This window comes from Botrytis cinerea, chromosome 15 (genome assembly GCF_000143535.2).
Source record: "Botrytis cinerea B05.10 chromosome 15, complete sequence".
NCBI classification, from domain to species: domain Eukaryota; kingdom Fungi; phylum Ascomycota; class Leotiomycetes; order Helotiales; family Sclerotiniaceae; genus Botrytis; species Botrytis cinerea.
The window spans coordinates 1,605,361-1,625,509 of record NC_037324.1 but is presented as its reverse complement, the minus strand read 5'-3'; the positions used below and the strand labels follow the sequence as shown (position 1 = coordinate 1,625,509).

At 42.4% G+C, this 20,149-nt stretch overlaps 8 protein-coding genes across 10 annotated transcripts; 3 read left to right on the top strand and 5 right to left on the bottom strand.

Annotated features, from left to right (window-relative positions):
• Positions 1-36: 36 nt before the first annotated feature.
• On the bottom strand, positions 37-1,705 carry BCIN_15g04800 (hypothetical protein). Its single transcript, XM_001548415.2, has 2 exons — positions 1,077-1,705; positions 37-1,022 (listed from the first exon to the last, which is right to left on the bottom strand). Exons 1-2 carry the CDS (start codon positions 1,435-1,437, stop codon positions 301-303), a joined length of 1,083 nt encoding a protein of 360 aa, XP_001548465.2. The 5' UTR covers positions 1,438-1,705; the 3' UTR covers positions 37-300.
• A 683-nt stretch (positions 1,706-2,388) lies between these two features.
• On the bottom strand, positions 2,389-4,101 carry BCIN_15g04790 (hypothetical protein). The gene is made up of 4 exons (XM_001548417.2): positions 3,291-4,101; positions 3,167-3,236; positions 2,894-3,117; positions 2,389-2,846 (listed from the first exon to the last, which is right to left on the bottom strand). Exons 1-4 carry the CDS (start codon positions 3,684-3,686, stop codon positions 2,631-2,633), a joined length of 906 nt encoding a protein of 301 aa, XP_001548467.1. The 5' UTR covers positions 3,687-4,101; the 3' UTR covers positions 2,389-2,630.
• Positions 4,102-4,906: 805 nt separating this feature from the next.
• Positions 4,907-7,003, top strand: BCIN_15g04780 (hypothetical protein). Its single transcript, XM_001548418.2, has 3 exons — positions 4,907-5,365; positions 5,422-6,063; positions 6,127-7,003. The coding sequence occupies exons 1-3, from the start codon at positions 5,012-5,014 to the stop codon at positions 6,742-6,744; spliced, it is 1,614 nt and encodes a 537-aa protein (XP_001548468.1). The 5' UTR covers positions 4,907-5,011; the 3' UTR covers positions 6,745-7,003.
• Positions 7,004-7,609: 606 nt separating this feature from the next.
• On the bottom strand, positions 7,610-8,877 carry BCIN_15g04770 (hypothetical protein). The gene is made up of 2 exons (XM_001548419.2): positions 8,289-8,877; positions 7,610-8,230 (listed from the first exon to the last, which is right to left on the bottom strand). Exons 1-2 carry the CDS (start codon positions 8,418-8,420, stop codon positions 7,826-7,828), a joined length of 537 nt encoding a protein of 178 aa, XP_001548469.1. The 5' UTR covers positions 8,421-8,877; the 3' UTR covers positions 7,610-7,825.
• Positions 8,878-9,564: 687 nt separating this feature from the next.
• BCIN_15g04760 (hypothetical protein) lies at positions 9,565-11,348 on the bottom strand. The gene has a single exon (XM_001548420.2). It carries the CDS (start codon positions 11,148-11,150, stop codon positions 9,786-9,788), a length of 1,365 nt encoding a protein of 454 aa, XP_001548470.1. The 5' UTR covers positions 11,151-11,348; the 3' UTR covers positions 9,565-9,785.
• Positions 11,349-11,641: 293 nt separating this feature from the next.
• BCIN_15g04750 (hypothetical protein) lies at positions 11,642-13,678 on the top strand. Its single transcript, XM_001548421.2, has 3 exons — positions 11,642-12,237; positions 12,312-13,319; positions 13,373-13,678. Exons 1-3 carry the CDS (start codon positions 11,829-11,831, stop codon positions 13,546-13,548), a joined length of 1,593 nt encoding a protein of 530 aa, XP_001548471.2. The 5' UTR covers positions 11,642-11,828; the 3' UTR covers positions 13,549-13,678.
• Positions 13,679-16,266: 2,588 nt separating this feature from the next.
• On the top strand, positions 16,267-17,351 carry BCIN_15g04740 (hypothetical protein). Of its 2 annotated transcripts, XM_024697655.1 has the most exons (2): positions 16,267-16,640; positions 16,717-17,351. In XM_024697655.1, the coding sequence occupies exons 1-2, from the start codon at positions 16,389-16,391 to the stop codon at positions 16,792-16,794; spliced, it is 330 nt and encodes a 109-aa protein (XP_024553471.1). In that variant the 5' UTR covers positions 16,267-16,388; the 3' UTR covers positions 16,795-17,351. The 2 variants fall into 2 exon arrangements, with proteins under 2 accessions (XP_024553471.1, XP_024553472.1); XM_024697656.1 differs by having other exon boundaries at positions 16,267-17,351.
• Positions 17,352-17,776: 425 nt separating this feature from the next.
• On the bottom strand, positions 17,777-19,559 carry BCIN_15g04730 (hypothetical protein). Of its 2 annotated transcripts, XM_024697654.1 has the most exons (2): positions 19,490-19,559; positions 17,777-19,295 (listed from the first exon to the last, which is right to left on the bottom strand). In XM_024697654.1, exon 2 carries the CDS (start codon positions 18,990-18,992, stop codon positions 18,264-18,266), a length of 729 nt encoding a protein of 242 aa, XP_024553470.1. In that variant the 5' UTR covers positions 18,993-19,295; positions 19,490-19,559; the 3' UTR covers positions 17,777-18,263. The 2 variants fall into 2 exon arrangements, with proteins under 2 accessions (XP_024553470.1, XP_001548474.1); XM_001548424.2 differs by lacking the exon at positions 19,490-19,559 and having other exon boundaries at positions 17,777-19,412.
• Between the last annotated feature and the right edge of the window lie 590 nt (positions 19,560-20,149).

Below are 20,149 nucleotides of genomic sequence, written 5' to 3'. Positions count from 1 at the left end.
TTTTCGATGTAGATCTTTACCGGAGAAATTGGTCTGTGACATCTCAATCAGCTAAACATTCTAGGTTATTTGGATCATGAGCCGAATTTCAATGAGCCGACGCTGTGACAAAATCTTCTTTTGTACGTATTGGGTATTATTTAAGAGAGAAAATCTATTCAAAGTGTGTAGATGAAGTCATTTAAACACCATGTGACAAATATGCTGCAGTTATTATGTATTCTTTGCGGCCAATTAAAAATTATAATGTGTACAGACAGCAATGAAAACCTTATATCTAGACCACATGAACTCTGGTGCTCATAAGATTTGGCTCTTCTTCAACCCCGCCAATTGAGCAAGAGTAGAGAAGACACCAACTAAGCCAGTGCCATCAGTATGTCTTCCTAATGCTTCAGATTCACCAGTGAATGATTCCTCCAAATCTTGCTGGCTCTCCACAGACAAAGTGTCTGCAACCTTCTTTCCCCTTAACCTCTCTTCCTCGATCTTTGCATGTGTCCAATTTTCAAAGTTGCCTGTTTTAATATCTTCACTCAATTGCGCATCCAGTTCATTCTTCTGAAGAGTATCTGGAAGCAGTCCAGAAGCCCTCATCATGAATTCGGGACTGATTGTTTTGCGACCTTGCTTGAAAACACATTTGCCGAGCGAGGATGCCACGACACCAGCTCTTGGGTCCAATTCCTTGCGTTTCTCGTCTTCCTCTTCTGATTTCTGCTGTGGATAAAGGGTGTATGACTTTGGTTTTGAAGCATCCTTTCGAACAAAATGTGTGACAGTCCATATCCATTTTTCGTCCCATGATAAAATTCTTGTCCACATCTCATATGATTCGTACGGCTTGAGTTCCTTCTTAAAATTGCAATTTACTGCTCCTAAAGCAATGCCAAAAACTGGTCCCTTCGATCCTGTGACTGCCTCTGTTCCACCTCTCATCTGTTCGATGGCCTCGGAGAATAGCGTACAAAACAAGTGTGTTCGGGCTACATCAGCATCCGAAAAATAGGAACTATTACTCTCTAAGACGAGTTAGTGATTATACACCTGGAAAAATAATAGCATTCATAACTTACTGTGGAGGTTCAAGTCAATCTCCATCAATGGGGCATGTGATTCGGTGATTAATGGCTGGAAAATTTGATGTGGTCCACACTTCACTTTTGGTCTCTGTGAGCGAAGACAGAATCGAAAGGCGTTGACGATACGCAAATGCCAAATTAATGGCAGAGTCTTGAAATTTCCAATCGCTAGTATTATGACAGCGAGCTTCCATATTGTCAACGATGTGTAAATATAATCTAAACATCTCAGAAGAATGTTTAAAGAGTACGCAATGATGGCCCAGAGAAGAGTCTTGCTTGGGAAGAAAGGCTGAGTGGTAAACCCGGTGTACAGGTGTGTGGTTCCCGTACCACTGACTGTAAAGTTGTTCATTTCGGAGTCTGATGGTGAAATGGGTACTGAAAATGAGGATTTCTGCGATGCAGAATATTATTTTAGAATATTTGACATGTGTAAAGAATATGAGATCATAGAAAAGAGAAAGAAGAAATGATTTCTGATTTCTGTTCCTGAAATGCTTGATTTCACCGCCAGCACTGCAAATGGCAAGAGCTAGCCTGAACTTCTATTAATACATGTCGTAGATGGCGCTCAGGTAGACCCAGTATTCTTGTAAGATTTGAAATCTTTTGAGTTCACCAAAATGGTTTGTAAATTGAGCACGATGGCGTTCCATGCAGAGATCTTCGTCTGCAGTGTCTGCTACCAAAATCAAAGATCTACCTTGCCAGGTTGATTAAATACGCTAGTAAAATGAAGACGGCTGGGTGAGGATGCATCATTCCAGTTTCCTGCGGCTCTTGCATTAGCTTCAACTCCAATGGACTAGTGCTGATCTCTTCCGCCTTCTAGTTTGGCTCCCGCATGAAACCATTATGTGCTAATAGTATAAAGATCTACATAGAAACTCTGGACTTGGCCGAGAAAGTTAATCTATCAAAGGTCCGAATCGATTACTGGTTCGATAGTGGGTAGAAAGTAAGCTAAAAATGACTATGGAGTAGCTGACACTGAGCCGGCCATCCCTCTATGGGAATCAAAAGACATTTTTGTTTGATCCATATACCCTTTTCGGACTAGATCCTTCACCTGGGATCCAGTCGCATGGTTGACTTGATTTAGGGCTGACAAAATTACGAAAGTTGGCAGATCTTTAAAGTCAATGTCAATGATTGTTGCCAAGACCCAAATCAACCTCTCGAGCATGTGGATGTCTTCCCGGAAACGAGTAAAAGCTGTTCGACCTAGCTCGGGAGCTATTCATTGCCAAACTGGATAATGACATTACTGTGTTATCTTATCGTATTTCACATGTGACTATGTTGCAAAATTCCAGAGATTACAATCGTTTTCTATTCCTACATTCGAAGCTCTCACAAGGAGAATATACATTATGCTACAAAATAAAACTTATCAAATAAAAACTTCACCATCCGATCCCCATTAGAACTGCTTCTCGAATTTATTCTCCTAAACCCCTCCTATTACGTGCCTCCTACATAGATCCCGGAGCTCAAGGGAGAAAGCTCCTCAGCCAATGGCCTTGTGGTTTAAAATTTCAGTATTTATGACTTTCCTGCAACTTTAACATCCTGGGATTTGATTGCAGTTCTCTTCACTGTAGTCTTCTTGTATGTAGCAAGATAGAAAGAGATGAAAAGGAAGAGGTAGGAGCTCAAAATGGTGCAGCCGGCGAAAGCAGCAAATGGCTCACCAGCACATGTTCCGACGTGAGGGAGATGCTTGTAATAGGCGCTAGCGTAGTAGTTATATGTAGCGAACTGGAAAGAAGTCAATAAGAGTTTTGTTTCCTGATTTTAATACTTACATAAACTGCGAAAAGATCGATGACAAATTGGGTGATTTGCATGCGGGTGATCCACTCTTTCCAGGTAATACGGATTCCACGCGCACTCTGGAAGTAATACCAATACATCACAACGTGGACGGAAAGGTTCAAGGTGATCGGAACCCAGGATACTGGAGTGTGTCCAACAAGTTGAGTATAGCACAAGAGAGCTGTTGCTGGGTGGTGATAGCAGTGAAGGAAAGCTAGAAAAACAATAAGTACTGCTTAAGTTCAGGCTCGGCTATGACTTACTCAAAGGCTTCTTCTTGAGGAACAAGAAAACGGTATCAAGCAACTCCACATATTTTGTGATGTAGTTCAGCTGTATGAATTCATTAGTATGACCCTCTTTCAAATCTTGGGAATATCAACATACGTAGTAGAGAGTAACCAATGGCTTGGTCCATCCAGTTCCACCGCAGATACCATCAAACAAGCCATTCTTCCACAGACTTGGAATGAGCTGCTGCGCAAAGAGAACAAGCAACGAACCGCTTACGACGGTCAACATCAAGTTATGTGCCATGAACAAACCATTCAGCTTGTATGCTGGACGGTTTTTCATCCATGCTTGACCACCAAAGATGACTACGTAATAAAGAACTATTGTAACAAGAGTTGATTTCAACGTAGCCATTGGCGTCTTTCCTGGAACGAATTCGAAACTTTCAGCAGGATATCCTACGACCGACGTCCAGAGCTTGTCAAAGGCTTCCCATGGGGAAAACTTGATGGCCCCATCCAGCGGCAAAAGAAGTGCACTGCTTGACATATTGACTGATGCTGTCGCAACTCGTTGGAAAAGAATGTGAGATAAGAATGAGATTCAAGATGGGATTCTGATGTCAAAAAGAATTTTGTTATTTTAGGGGTTAACGATTATATCTTAAAAGAATTTTGCTTCTTTCGAAAGATAGGGAGAAGGTGCTGATCCCAGTTGAAATGCCGTTTCTCATACATTAAAAACTTTGAAGACTTCTATGGACTAGTAACGACGATCACAATCAAGACTAGAATTTGTAGTACTGACGATCTGAGGCAAAATCTCCAGCTGAGTGAATGAGAGTTCGAGCTGAGCAATTGAGAGTTTGAGAACTACTTTCAATTCCATGGGTCCGCAAAGTCTACTTCCTGGCTAACTTTCGCCATGAAGTGGAGCTTTGTCACTATGGTCAATGACCGCCATCAGGGGCGACGGCAAGTGTAACGACAGATTTGGGGAACCGAATTGAGCTTCCGGACGTTTTAGGCATTAAATTATTGCTACCGCTTGGCGTGCATAGAAATGATCGAATGGAAGAATTTCTCCGAAGTACACGGACTAGCTCCACATTGATTATTAGTAAGAACCCATAAATGATGTTTCGTAAGGGGCTTTATTAGGGACCTCTAGGTCAAGATAAGCTTTTTGCGGGTACCCTTCGCCTATCTTGGATCTTGATGATCGCGCAATTACTCGTTTCAGCTGTCTGCTTCCCACTTACGTGGAAATGCCTACTAGTACTTGTAGATCAGCAACAACAGTGAGGATGGAACTAGTCCAATTCTTACAAGCGGGCCGCTTGTTTCACGTTATTCTTTCACTCGAAGGTTCATAGTTTACTTTTTGAGTCAACTAGAAGCATTTCGATAAACTTATATTAATAGAATGCTTCTTGCACATCTGCACGAAGAAATCTTTGCCCCACTCACTCCGAGTTTCGATCACGCCGAGTAATTAGTTAAGACAGCAATTTTGGCGTGTCAAGCAAGGATGTGTACATACCGTGCTGGCATTGTTCGACATATTAGCTGGATTTATCGTTTACCGTCTATTGAAAGTTATCAGTAGTTGATACATTCTTGGGAATGCGCTTCTGCAATATTTGTGGGGCATCTTAGATAGATTCCATCGTAAATGTGTGATGACGATCAATGAGATCAACATTTTCGAGCATTCTAGCTCAGATACATCAAGTGTTGTTAAGATTACGATCCACAGGCATGGACGGTGAATAATTTTCTTAGCATTTCGATTTCATTCATCAGTGACACAATTCCGGTCTCTGTTTTGTCATTTTGTTCTCAACTCATCAACATTTTGCTTTGAGCAACGAGATGGCTATCGAAGTATCTTTCGCCTCCCTTTCTGGGGCAGCGACGTTGATTGCACTCCTAATATCAAAGAACTCCTCGTGGACCACTCTGTACTCACTTCAGGTTGTCTTTGGAGTTTTCATACCATCATATGTCTTTTACCTCAGTTACATATTCCCATTTTATATTTCTGAGTTAAGACATGTTCCTACAGTCCCTGGCTTCCCTCTCTGGGGTCAGTTCTTTGACATCATCAGCACTGAGATTGGTGTACGACAACGTGAATGGCATCAAGTCCACGGACCAATCATCAGATATTTCTTTCCCTTTGGAGCTGAACGTCTATCAGTTGTAGATGACGATGCAATCAAGCAGGTATGATAGATCAGTATAACAACTCCTTTGGTACAGTCTTTAACATAAATTTGCAGATGACAACCAGAAATCCATACAACTACCCAAAACCAGTTCGCGCGAAGTTGTGGATGGTCAGGATTCTTGGGGAAGGTGTACTTCTTGCTGAGGGAGATGAGCACATCCATCAACGAAAGTCCTTGGCACCAGGTTTCTCTATCCAATCGATTCGGGCACTCTACCCAGTATTTTGGCAGAAGTCATTGCTTCTCACCAAGCTTTGGAAGGAAGAAATGGACGCTGACTCGGTAAAGTCTAAGCCTTTTGAGGTTCTGGAATGGTTGAACCGCACTACTCTTGATATCATTGGTGCCGCCGGCTTTGGTGTTGATATCAACTCTCTCGAAAATCCCGAGGCTCCAATTCGTGAGGCCTACCGACTTGTCTTCGCTTTCGATATTGGATCACGTATCTTGCACGGTCTTCAGGCTTTTATCCCATCCACCAAGTACATTCCCGCCAAGATGAACCGTGATATGGAGAGTTCGCGAAAGATTATTCTCAAGACTGCAACAGATATCATTGATGAGAAGCAAGAACAAGCTGCTCAGAGAACCAATCACAAGGACATCATCGCTCTGATTGCCAAGGACAACCTGAAGATGAAGGAAGCCGGAGAAGAAGGGTTATCTTTTGAGACTATGCGTGATCAAATCATGGTAAGCAAAACTCGCAAATAGCTCCTTGAAATCTTGCAGAAGGCTAATATACATTGTTCACAGACTTTCCTTGGAGCAGGCCACGACACAACAGCAACAGGTTTAGCATGGACAATTCATCTTCTCTCAACTCATCCGGAAATTCAAGAAAGACTTAGAGACGAGGTCCGCGAGCACATGCCTTTCCTATTTGATCAAAAATCTCGTTATGAAAGTAGTGTTGAAAAGACCGATGCAGATCTTTTACCATACCTCGACAATGTCTGCCGTGAATCTCTCCGCTTCATCCCACCCATCCCAATGACAGTCCGACAATCTCTCAAAGACGACAAATTGGGCCCATACACGGTTCCAGGAGGCACGGTCATCTATATTCTCGCAAACACTGTTAACCATCTTCCTATGTACTGGGGTCCCACAGCCGATGTTTTTGACCCAGATCGTTGGGACAAATTGCCTTCTTCTTTCACTGCCAATGCTTTCATGACTTTCTTACAAGGACCAAGAGGTTGTATTGGACGCAAATTTGCAGAGACTGAAATGAAGGTTTTGATCTGTTGTTTGTTGAGCATGTACAAGTTTGAGCGTGATGAGAGTGTGGAGAATCCCGAAGACTTGAAGATGTGGAGATTGGTTTTGAGACCAAGAGATGGTCTTCAAGTTAAGGTTACCGCCATATAAAGTTGTTCTGTACTTGAGACGATGTCAATGTTATTCGGTATGAAGGAAAATTAGGAGATGGTACAGAATTGTTTTAATTTTTACATAGATATTTTCATAAAGACTCTTGCTTGTAAGAGCTCCGGTCATAGTTTACGTACCCTACCCTTTCTGTAATATAATTTCTTACAAAATCATTGCTTCTTTATATAAATTAAAGTAATGAAAGACCTCCCAGAAAGCAAACTGATTCAATTGAAATTCAGACATGTAGAAATGACCGTGACCCCAATCTTGGAGAGCTATAATTCATTCATGAAAACCAGGGAGTTATCCTGTCTTGACTTCGGATTAATCGCCGTAATTCTAATAAACAATCATGATTCTGCATTTTCTCCGTCACTAGTTCAATATTGATATATCAAGTCAAATAAAGATTGGATAAAGAAAGTGTCTTGTCATGTTTCCGCCAAGGTGATGAGCTATGAGTACAACTCCTACAATAGTCTCGATATTGTCAGACAGAGTTCATAACGTGTATACAAGTTACACAGGAGTCGAAGGGACGCTGTAGCCATTCTATCTTCTCACTTCGTATGACCAGGAAATAATAAATTATGGAACCTGCATTCCATGTTACGTAGGAAACCACCACATACGTCATGTGCATATGAGAGTGGGTAGAAGGTGGGCAGCATAGCCATTAGTCCGACAGGTGCGCTTTTTTGATGGATTGAAAGCATGGTTCTTCCTATCTTCCATGATAGAAGTTAAAAATAGGCAGGATGAGCTAAGCTCTCAACCTTGTCAAATTCTCATCTGTCTGCAGATTCGTAATACTCACTTTGCAATACAAGTAATTCACGAAATCAAAAATTCGGGGCAATGGATGCAAGCAATTTTAGTTAGAAGGGTAAAAATGTATATATTAGAATTAAAAATCTCCACAAAAATCATCTCGCCAAAAAGTTTTCTCCCCAAAATTCAACTATCATCTCAACAAACATGCAGGCTCCATCTCCTAGTACAAATGTTCAAGGACCTGAGAATCATGCCCCCCCCCCGCCCCATCGAAACACGATCAATGAATAGCCATGTCAGCCTATGCACTGGGCTTTCCCTCTCTCTCAACTGTAACGGGGTTGCAGACAGCAATTCCAACGCAGTCGATATCAATTGGAACAAGGAGCTGGCTGTTCAAATTGACCAAACCCGCAGATTCATTATCTTGTACTTGCTCCGGGTTGTTGATAGTTGGGTGAAATCCGGTTTGCTCGACATTGGCGGGGGCGTCGGTGGTTTGGACATCGGTAGGTTGGACATCGCTGGATTGAACTGTACCTGGGTGGGCTGGAGCTGGGTGGACTCCGGCTGGGTGGACTGGAGTTGGGTGAATCACAACTGGTTGGACTGGGGTTGGGTGGATCTCAGTTGGGTGGGCTGGGGCCAATGGACCCTCACCTGCTTGAGCCGCCTCGTATCCTGGGTTTCCTGCATGGCGAGCGATCTGTCGATCAATCTGTTAGAAACAATTTCCCAATAATTCTGTCTGAAATTCTGCATACCTTGCCGACTGGGACAACACCTTCGACTCCGCTCAAAGCGTCAAGCGATCCACCCTTGCTGACGGGAAGAGCAATGCTGAAGTCCGCAAGGACAACGACGAGAGCAAGAGCAGAGATACGTGAGAATTGCATGTTTTCGGTTTGGGTTTTTGAGTGAAAAAGTTGGTTTGATGATTGAGTGTGGGGAGATGGATGAATGAGTGGATAGTTTGGTAAATGAGTGTGGTTGTTAAGGAATGAATGTGAAGTGTTTGATGAATTATTCGATTTCCAATGTAATGAGAATGAAGATATATACCGCAATCCTGGCGACTGACCGATCATTCGACCAGGATTCCTGGAATCTGCCGATCATACCGATCTACCAGCTTTGAGACAGCGAGAGTCCCCGAAAGGGAATCTGGTGTTCCTCAGAAGGCTGCCGATCGAGTAAAGTTTTCGCTACCGCCGGAATCCAGATGCGAAAGGGAGATCGGCAGACTAGGAACAAGCCATTGTGGATATAACGGACAAAAATCTAAGTTCATGTTCATTTAATAATCTTTCCAAACCAGAATCGATGGACTCCTTGTCGACCGCTTAAAACGCCACAAAAATTACTTCAGTGTGACCGAAAACCATACTTAGTGCTATCACGTGAGTAGATCGGCTTCGGACATTTTAAGCTTGGCGATAGAAGGCTAAGCGAATTCGGTCAAGTCAGGGACAGCGAAGCTAGCGTTCCCTCAGCTGCCCCACCAAAGCACGGACAGAGATTCGTCGTTACCGCTGGAGCTCCACCGATTCAGAAAGTTCTATACAATAGCAACCGACCACACATAAGACATACTGTACCCGAACGAGAGAGAGCCTGCAAATCGCAATCTTGGTGACTCTGCTTGAGTCAAATTTAATTGCTATACTTCGTAGCTCACCATATAGAACAACTGTTGCCCAGATCGAATCGTCCTGTCGAACTATCTTGCGGAAAGTCAGAATCCGAGGCGTCGATGAACTTTAAACACTATTATCTCGTCCAAACGTTAGATTTACGTTCTTGGACGGCAATTATAAAATCACTGATATCGAGGATGTCTCGATCCTTTTTCCTATTAAAAAAGCCTATATCATTCTTATGGATAGTCATGTGGGTCTAAGCGATCGTCGGCTAACTTATTAAAGGGTCCTCGCTGTCGATCGGCCTCTGGATTATCCTCGTAACACATCAAATACGCAATTAGGCGATAGACTATCCGTAGCTCGGTCAAGTCTAGGAACAAGACTTTAAAAACTTTTATTGTGTCGAGGGAATATTTTTATATCCACTTCAACAGGATATGAACGGTACATCTCAACGAGATGAGTTATTGTATTGGTGGATTCTGTGATTTTTTGGAATTTGCCAGCATCAACTCTATAATCAATAATTTCAAGATTTACATCATTCCAGATAAGATTATTGAACACCACAACTTGATAAAAAAAAAAGCTAATCATGACATCCCCAAAGCCTGACCCTCAAGCGCACCTCCACTCTGCAAATTGACCAAAAACTTTGTCCTCTCTCAATGCCTGCAAACATTCTCTCCGCAAGCCCATGCAAATCTCCAAACCTCCCTCCTCAGCTTGCTCTCCCTCAACAGCGGGAATTCTCGGGAAAATGACAAAGACTCCATCAGTCTTCAAACTTCTCCACCTAAACCTTTTGCATTTACCACCAAGGTTGTTTCCCCAATCCAAGCCGTAATATGGTTGTCCCGACCAAGATGAGCATCCAACATTGCGTTGGTAGGACTGATAGCCACTTGGCTCGAGTCGGTTAAGATCCGATACCTTTTGGATTACTTTGATTACGTCTCTAACCCTCGCCTCATCAACGTCACGCACTGATTGGCGAACGATGCGTGCGATGGCTCCAATTTTTGTAGTATTTGAAGACGATGATATCAGATCAGAGAATGTGCTAATAGATTTAGAAATCAACACAACATTTCCAGTAAAAGTAGGGGACATAGCCGGCTGAATACGGTTGCGTCCGTTGACCGTCATGACGAGTAATGAAGGAGTATATAAGTCAACGGAGTTTGAAGTAGCTAAACGTGCCGAGGTTATTCTAGACCAAATGAGTGCAACCAAGGCATCGTTTGTAGAAACCCAAGATAAATCATTCGAACCCTCATTTGCCAGCTCTTTCAGACGTCGCAAAGAATCGTCCGAGAAGAAAAATACGCCTGTTCCCGCCACATCTGACGAAGTCGAAACGTATGGCGTGGAAGATAAATCCTCTGGCAGCAGTTTGTACTCTGGATAATCCTCCAATCTACCCGTTCCCTCTCCTTGCAACAAAGCAGAGTTGTCAATCCATTCTTCAGTCACCAATTCATGACCATTTCCCCCGTGACAGAATGTAGACCACAATTTCAAAACATTAAAAATTCCCGCTTCATCCATAACACAATGATGCACTGCGCAAACCAAGATAATGCCCCCACGGATGATGTTTGCTTGTGCAAGAAAAACTTTAGCGTTATTTCTTACAAAATCTGGCAAAACATCTCCATCAACTGCATCGGTGGGAAATTCATTGGCTTGAATACTTTGAAAGTCATATTTGGAACTGAGATCCTTCACCGAAAGGATATCATTGACGCTGAAATAAGGAGCTTGCACGGCAAGTGAGCCTTTTTGGCAATTTAGTGCTTGAGATGGCCCAACTGATGCGGAAAGTATAGGGAAAGCTGATATAGTTTTTGAAAGGCTGTCTTGGAGTGTTTGAATAACGGCTTGAGGGGTTGAATTAGAGGAGAAATAGAGGAGTTTGGGGACGTGGACGTGTGGTGATAGGTGGTCGAGTGGAGAGAGTGGGTATGGTTGTTTATTCATGATTCCGATGCAGAGTACAGATAGATTTTGTGGAAGCAAGCTTTTGATCAATGATATAACATGTAGTTCATTTCAGATAAAACGCGAACACTATGGGTGATTCTTGGGTTTATTACGACTTGCAACCAGGGCATTCGACGATGAACTGGCATAACCAATATTGACAACGCACACCACTTCATCGGCCATCTCACTTCCAGAAACACGGATTGCCATATCCCTTGATAGTTCCTACTTAGTTCAGCACAACCCTCTTTTCAATAATTGAAGTACTAGTATAAGCCAGGTTATGTTATTGTGGGCCGCTGTTCCGAGAATATGATCTGCACGCACTAGCGATACCCTGACTAGGCGATTCGATGAAGCTTATCCAAATTCCGAAATATTATAATTGTCAATAATGGCACCGAAAAGGCGTTATAGCAACGCTCACGTATCATGCGGAGTCCAAAGTATATCACAATTAGCCCACTCTACTTTTTTTTTTTTTTGAAGATCTTCGCAATGTCCGGTTGATGTATGTAGCTCATCGTTTTTCCTTTGATCCCTGTTGCAATTGAAGTTCCTCTCAACGAGATTCTACTTACCATTCTATTATGCTCCATTGACAAGCACCATTTGAATTGATAAGATTCTCGAACACCTGAGATCATCAAAATATCAACAAATCTTTAATTCATGTATATCTTTTCTCTTTCTTTGTACATTGGCTTTTTTGCCATTCTTTCAAAATGCGTTTCCATCTACCTCACTCAACGAAGACGTCTTCGAGAGTCTGAACGGCATGGCTGTGCGCCCCCTCCAACAGTGTCTACATGCGATCCCCTTGGTATCATGAGTGTTATTTCAGCGGCGAGAGCAAATCGCGAAGGAAGAAGCCCGAGATGGTTCATGGAACTTATGGATAAGATATCACCGGATACTTTGACCGTGAGGGGAATGGTTTTAGACACTGAGATTATTATTACAAGAGATCCAAGCTTGGTGCAGTTCATCCTACAAACTGAGTCAAACAAATGGGATATTGGACCACAAAGAAAGGAGATTTGGAGCCCTCTACTTGGCGACGCTATCTTTACTGCTCAAGGTATGTTACTTGGACTTGATGAAGAACATGCAATTAGTTCTTATGTATTACGGATGCTAACGTTAAAAACACAGGCGATGCGTGGAAACACTCCAGACAACTTGTACGACCACAGTTTTCGAGGGATAGAGTCTCTGATCTCGATCTTGAAGAGAGACACGTTCAGGCACTATTCGCTCGGCATGAACTTCAAAGTACTCAAGATGGCTGGACAGGAAAAGTTGATCTGGCGCCTCTGTTCTACAATTTGACGTTGGACGTCTCAACTGAGTTTCTCTATGGAAAATCTGTACATTCTCAAGAAGCAGGTAATACAGCCAGTCCAAACCCCATACAAAGCACGGAAGACACGGATTTTCGTACTTTCGGACTTCATCTTGATGCCGGAAAAGAAACGTTATTCATGAAAGGCATTGCTGGTCGGTGGAACGGATTTGTCAAAGGCCGCAATTTTGATCATCACCGCGACGAGGTTCATCGAATGGTCGACAAATTTGTGGAAGGCTGCCTCCGTAAAACCCAAGACGAGAAAAGCTCTGAACCCGATTCGGAGAAAAAGCCATTCTCGCTTTTGGATGAATTGGCCAAGGTAAATCAAGACCCAGTCCAGCTTCGCCACGAAACTCTGCAAGTACTCAACGCTGGTCGCGATACAACTGGTTCATTAATCGGGTGGATATTTTATTTCCTTGCACGCAATCCGAATATCTACTCCAAACTCCGAAACATCATTCTCGCTGACTTTGGACCATCCGGTTCAGAAATCTCGTTTCAATCTCTGCGGTCTTGTAAATATTTACAGCATGTAATTGACGAGTCGTTACGGGTTGGTGCACCTGTTCCATTGAACGATCGCACTTGTAATCAAGATACTATTTTGCCACGTGGAGGAGGTCCTGATGGTACACAACCTATGTTTTTACCAGCTGGATCAAGAGTATTGGTATCGACATACGCGATGCAATATAGGAAGGATATCTGGGGTGAGGATGCCGATAAGTTTAGGCCTGAGAGATGGGAAGGGAGAAGGGCCGGATGGGAATTTATCCCTTTCGGTGGAGGTCCAAGGAAATGTATCGGTCGTAAGTTTCCCCATCCTTGAGATGTCAAATGTATAGCTAATTTTCATTGACAGAACAATTTTCCATGACTGAGACTTCATACATTATCATAAGATTTCTTCAAAAATATGATCAGATTGAGAATTTAGAAGAACCGGGCCCAGTACTATACCACCATACTGTCACAAATCGGAGTATGAATGGGGTACAGGTCAGATTGCATAAGGCAGATCCTCTGAGTATTATTTAATTTGTAGGGTTTAAGTGGGACGTTCGGAGTGTATACCATTGTTTTATTATTCTTGATTAATATTCTATAATATTGCCATTCGCACAGCGTCCTATAAATTTAAGGATACCTGTGCCATTGACATCTACCAGAGAACATTATCACTAAAGCTGTGACCTTGACATTGAATAACAACAAGTGAATAGAATTTGGTAATGATCATTAATCCGAGAAGGTATAGAGAAACATGATGTTATACCTCTACAAGCTTGCATACTATAAAGCATCGCAATGGAATTTGCCAAGTTGCTCTAGATAACTCATGCTAATCCATAAATTTAAGCTAGACTGCGAGATTAAAAATTGAGTAAGTTTTTAATATCACAATTGAACCCAAGCTTCGAGATGAAGCCAGTGTTGCAAATACTCAAATTTCTTCAATTGGCTTCAAGGTTCAAAAAATTCCGATTAGCAGACTTCAGCTGGGACAGCCATTGAATGTATACAGAGTATCGCTTCATATTTGATTTGGCGATTCTTGTTTTCCAACCGACCCAAGTTTAATGGATTTGATGTTTCGTTGGACTCGTACCAAATCAAGGTATCAATTGCTTGAATAAAGGGAATTTCTGACTTCATGTAATCTGACAAAAGGATTGTGGGGAAAGGATATTGGTCGCTCATTCCACCACCCACAAAGTAAGATAAAAATTCTATCAATAGCATTTGTGTATCTAATTTTCAGGTTGGAGATATATAATTCTTTCACCATCAATATTCTCTGCTAATGCATCCTTCCAATTCTCCTAGTATTGCTGCACGTATTTATGTGTGGCATCCACCAAGCACTTGAGGAAGGATTACCGATACCAATTAACTGCAAGCAATGATAGAGAATAACAGGAAGTAAAAAACTTAAACCGGTGTTTGATTTGAATTTGTTTATGTCGAAGCCATGTAGCTTCAAATGCTTCCCTAAATAATGAGGAAACTATACATATTTGTTCGTACATGCCAATGGAGATTACACTTAAGCCAAAGGGATAGGAAAAATTATGGCCTGTACAGGAATCTTGCTCAAACAATGAAGGAAACTTCGATAGAAGTGAGATTTTACTGTAATGACTTGCCCACCTTACTGAATTAAATGAGGGTCGAAAATGCACATTGTTTGCGTGTCATGCATGTGTGCATGAGATCTTGGTAATATAGCGAGCAGAGTCTTTTAGGCCAGTGGCCTTTGAATGGCAATAGCTGGGAGGCGTCTTCATCGTAACGATGAATCTTGTTCCCCATTACTCCACTTCCACAGTTGACCCATGGAGAGTTTATTGGTTCATCGACAACCAAACTAGTCGACAAGTCTCCCATAAATGTTCAAAGAAGAGACAAAACACATCGCAATGCCTCTTCTTCTTCTCGTTTAATAAATTTTCATCATAATCCAGGGCTATTATCGCAGTACTTGGCCGTAGTCGCCAATAAATATCTTCGAGGCGGCGATAGTAATTGATCTTGCAATTTCGCAATTTTTTTACATTCTGGCAATGACTCCTGACCAAACGCCGAAAGGATACAAGCTATCAGAAAAACTTGTAAATACCAAGTCATACCATTCTTGAAAGTGTATGCTGAGCGAGATGAGTCATGTAGCAATTATCAAATGACCACTACTTTCAGTGCAAATACATGATGAGATTGCTATCCGTACCACGACGCTTAACTTGAAGTTTTTCGGTATGCTCATGAAATCGGGTTCAAAACGAGAACAGGGTAAATGCCAGAGACGTAGCCAGTCAATCAACTCCAATTTAGTACAGATTTACCAGTGGCCATCAAATCAATCTCGGCGGTCTTTCAGTCTTGATATCCCTTTGAAGTTCGCATAATAAATATCCTTTGCCACCTTAAGAAGACTCATTCTTAGCTGGTCATTGCACACCTGAATCTAACAAGATACGAACTGCAACATAATACTATTGACGAATGCCTGGTCTAAAAATTAATGCCACTACGAATGAACTGATGGATATGGCTACAGGTTCTTTCTCAGCTTTCTGGACACTTCCGAAAATGAGAGATTTATGTTTGAATACTTTTCCAATCCAAAAACTTTTTGGACGTACAAATTCCTTTAAATCGCCTCTGACGATCGTAGGCCATCACTTGAAAGCATGCAAAGAGTGATACTTTTGATTTCAGGACAATCAATCTCGCAAGACTCTTCTGCTATTGTCAAGGAATTCAAAGAATCTGAAAGTCAAGCGCCATTCGCTATCAAATTAATAAACATCAAGTGAAAACAATCAAGATAATCAATCAATTCGCCATTTATTCCTCCATTTGTTCCTTCACCACCTCTTCACTCCACGCACCACTAGCCTTCAATTCTTGAGAATTTCGAAAGGGGAAGTCTTCGGTTCCTTGACATGTAAGTGTATCAACACCTTTTTGAAAAATTGTATCAAGAGGTATGCCATTTATGCTACTTCGCAATGAAGTGCTCGTTGTCTTTAGAAGGATGATCGTTCGTAGAATGGAGAGGAAGACTTCTTCCTATATGGATGCCACTCAAGCTCTGTTCACGACAATCAGGAAACACTGAGTGATCGTTGACTGCCACAATCATTTCAATCTCACAGCTTTGAAACATTTAAGACTGTTAATATATAAGAATATCACAACAAACTGTTTATGAATGCGTTTGTGCAGAAAAGCGAGAACCTGAAATTTTCCTGCGAGGTTGGAAGTGTGGCTGGTGCAAGTCCATGTGGCGCAAAAGGTGACGCTCACGAAACAACCACCCAAATATTCTAACATCTTCAATATCGTCAGAAGGAGTCTCACAGCATGCCTCAACTATGTCTAGAACTCGCGCCACATTGGTGAAGCCAGAGCCTGGTCAATATCTCCATGATGCAATCCAAGATTCCAAAGAGCAGAATCCCATTGGAGCTCCGCCCTCAAGACAATGCGTGAAGCGGAAAGAGGCTCTGTTAACATGCATCTTCATCTGTTACATAACTGCTTGGTACATTTGTACATCTATCGTGGAGGCCCCTACGGATATTGTTGATATAGGCTTAATAGCCACGTACAAAATACATGATGATGTAACAACTTCCTTTTACAATCTTTGGATGAATCAATCGATGAACTCGTTAGTAAAATAACTGAGAATGATTTCAGAGGCGAGATATGGAATGTTTTGTATACGGACAGTCGCGATTCCTCAATCCAACACACTTAGTTGCACAGAGACGATGATAACCGGGACTCATTGGACCGATATCCTCACCGGCATGCAAACGCCGTCCTCCACGAGTACATGGGCAAATTCGAGCCATTTGAATAGATACCATGTGGTCATCTAAATGGAACACACGAAAGCTATTCACATGTTCGTCTTCGGGTGGAAATTGAATAGCTGGAGAAATTTGAATCTGGATCTTCCAAGAAGGTTCGCATATACTGGGCAGCGAACGAGGAAAGAAGGCGATGCTATAAGAGCGCGTTTGCAAAAGCTACAAGCGTAGATTCATCCATCAAGAGGAAGAAACGTGCTATCGATCAAAGCCACAGAGATCTTGCGAAGATGTATATAGGGGAAAGAGTAGGAGAACAAGATGATTCGACGAAGCAGCGGAAGGAATTAGAGGACGGATTCACGATTAGAACTGAGATATTATACGGTCACCAGCGGAACTGCAAGTTTAGAAGAAGGATGTTGTGATGTTCATCCCACAGTGGGAGAAGCAAGAGGGGGGAAGATTGAAGTATAGCTTTTGACTTAGGCTTCCGTCAATCTAATCCAATTGGGCCCAAGGAACCATGTAGAGATGAAGCTCAAATGAGGCATGTGGTTTTTCAAAGTATATCTTGCATGCAACAGCCGTGCCATTTAAATAGCACACAATTCGTCCCCATGGTTTCACTCAAATCTCTCATTGGTTCGTTACCATCCGAGGGTGTCGATGGATTGACAGGGTACTCAGGATTATGATCGAAGAGATGGCGTGAGGGCCTTCCAAGATTGTCGATGCTCAGCCGGGATACATCTAGACTGCATGCAAAAGCTCGACGTTTCGGGGCTGGATACGACTACATACGGCAGAAAAGGTGGTCTTGAGAGAATCTTTGAATCTTCAATCAACATGACTACCGGGATATTTCTGCTTAAAATGGAAAGGCTTGAGGAGGTGGTCTAGCACTACCTCAAATGACGAATTGACCTTCTGTCAAGAACGAATGACAAAATCAAAAGCAGGATTAACAATAAAAAAGTCGAAAACATACAACAGTAGGGATTCGCTGGTGGTCACCCACCCAACTACTAATCTACCGATCTGAGGCTTGAGTATGGCAGAGCGGACGGGATGCCCTATATTCCTCAGTCTATGGTCGTATGTGGCAGAGTGAGCTCTATTTCAAAACTATATATGCTTTGCAAAGCCAGACTCTCTATTCAAGCTGTCTTCTATTGCGGATACTTGGATTTGAATTCAATCCATCGTCTCCCTAGAGACAGAATTTGCCATACTTCCAAAAACTTCCAGGGATTCAAAATTCGCTCGACCAAACAATATGCCACATGGAGTAGGTCGACGGGGTGCTTGGAAGTCTTCATTAATTATTGACGAGAGGTTTACCTAGATCACACACTTGATATATCTCTGGCCCCCAACATCTACTTTTTGTTCGGTATACAAATTTTTATTATATGTAGCACGAAGTGGCTACTTCCTCTGTGGGAGTGGCTGTGGCTCCACAATCTTCCCATCCACAGGTCTTCTCGCAATGATATATTGCTGCATTTCCGGCTCACATTTTTCATTATCCGGTTGAAATTGATCAATCGTCTCGCTCACGATCTCCAGTCCCATACTTGTCAAAAAGTTCCTTTGTCCTTGCTCACTCATCATGAAGGTCGGAAGTGGTTCTCCCATAAATGGCGCATCGTAATCCTCCACATATGTTCTCGTTTCATCATATGCTGCGTTATCTTCGTCGTTGACGTACGTATCACTCGGCATCTGACCCAGAACAAATATCCCTCCCGGCGTCAATGCGCTGACGTACTTGTACACTGCCGCATGAACAGCTGGATACGAAAGTTGCAAATGTGCAAATATCATAAAGACGCCCGAAAACGTATCTTCAACCTGGAATCGTACCATGTCTGACACAGAAAAGGTACCCTTGACTCTCTTTTGAGCAAATTCAACCATCTTGGGTGCGATATCGAAACCAATCACTTCTAGTCCGGCTTCAGCCAATAATTCCGAAACTGGTACCCCAGTACCGCATCCTACGTCGAGAACTTTTGATCCGGGGTCTAGCAAAGTTATAGCTTTCTTAATCGCCGCAACCTTGAAGGGGTTGTCGCGATAAGCTTTTTCGTACTCGATATTGAGTGCGTCGAAGGTGTCATGGCCGGCCTGAGACCCTGCCGCTACAGTCGCCATGGTTTAAGATTTCGTTAAAATATCGCTACAACGACTGTTTCGATATAGGTAGTGTAGTATAGAGTGACGTGCTTGCTTTAAGAATCTCAAAGTTCAAGGGCTCGGCCGCTCTATCCAGGCGTACAGAAAACCCAAGGGTTTGATGTAAATTTCGATAAGAATCTAACTTAATGTGCTACAGAATTCGAGATCAGACGTTAAGAATGACAGGACCTGAGTTTGAGTTCGACTAAAGTGTCTCAAGTGGTACAAGACCAGTTCCGCAAGTTTTGGATGAAACGACAAAACAGTTCGTTAAAAGATCTGGTGCACGGGATGGAATTAGTACCCCGTTATTTAGTTGCATGTCATCTAGAATACTCGGCTATAGCCCATAGTTGCTAGCAGCTCAAACGCGAAGAATCATCATTTCGCCCAGTCGGAAATGAAGCGAAATTGAATCAATTGCATTTACTCCCTGGTGGCGGGGAAATAGATTAAAAGGAGTTAAAACGTACATAATCACGGGATGTTCCATATCATGTCTTCGAATCCCAAAGTCCTAAAGAACACATCGGAGAAGTCTTCTATGGAAAGTCCTCCGCGGATATGACACTCGTTTCCTCAATCAAAGTTAATATATTCTCGGAGCAGGGGATTCAAGGTTAATCTCTCCCGGGATCCAAGGTAGAGAGGATAAAGTTTCTGAGGAGCCGCGTCAACAAGGATGAAAGTGGGGCCAGAGAAAATCTTATAGTGGGGAGGACTTTTTTCTTGAAATATTTTACGACTGGCCTTGTGTGAATGGACGATAGAAAAATGCGGAGATGTCTCTAACCTTGCCCTACGGTTGAGATCAATATGTGTCATTAGCTAAAATATCTCGTGTCTTTGTCAAAGCCAATTCTCTTTTAAATTGTGCATCGAATGTTTTTAGGATTAGATGTCTGAAATTGTCTGGTCCAGAATCAAGATAATTCCATTGGATGTGGTTATCCATACTGAATGACGGAATTCCCCGGTGCTTACTTGACCTAATCATCTTTTATGCAGGAACGGGGGATATTGCAACTTTGAGTAGTCCTAGCAGGGAATAAAAATTTCATATCTTCGCCTATTGATCTATCTGTCCAAATATTCAAGTTTGGTAATGCGGATCATTCTTCCGCAAAGAATTC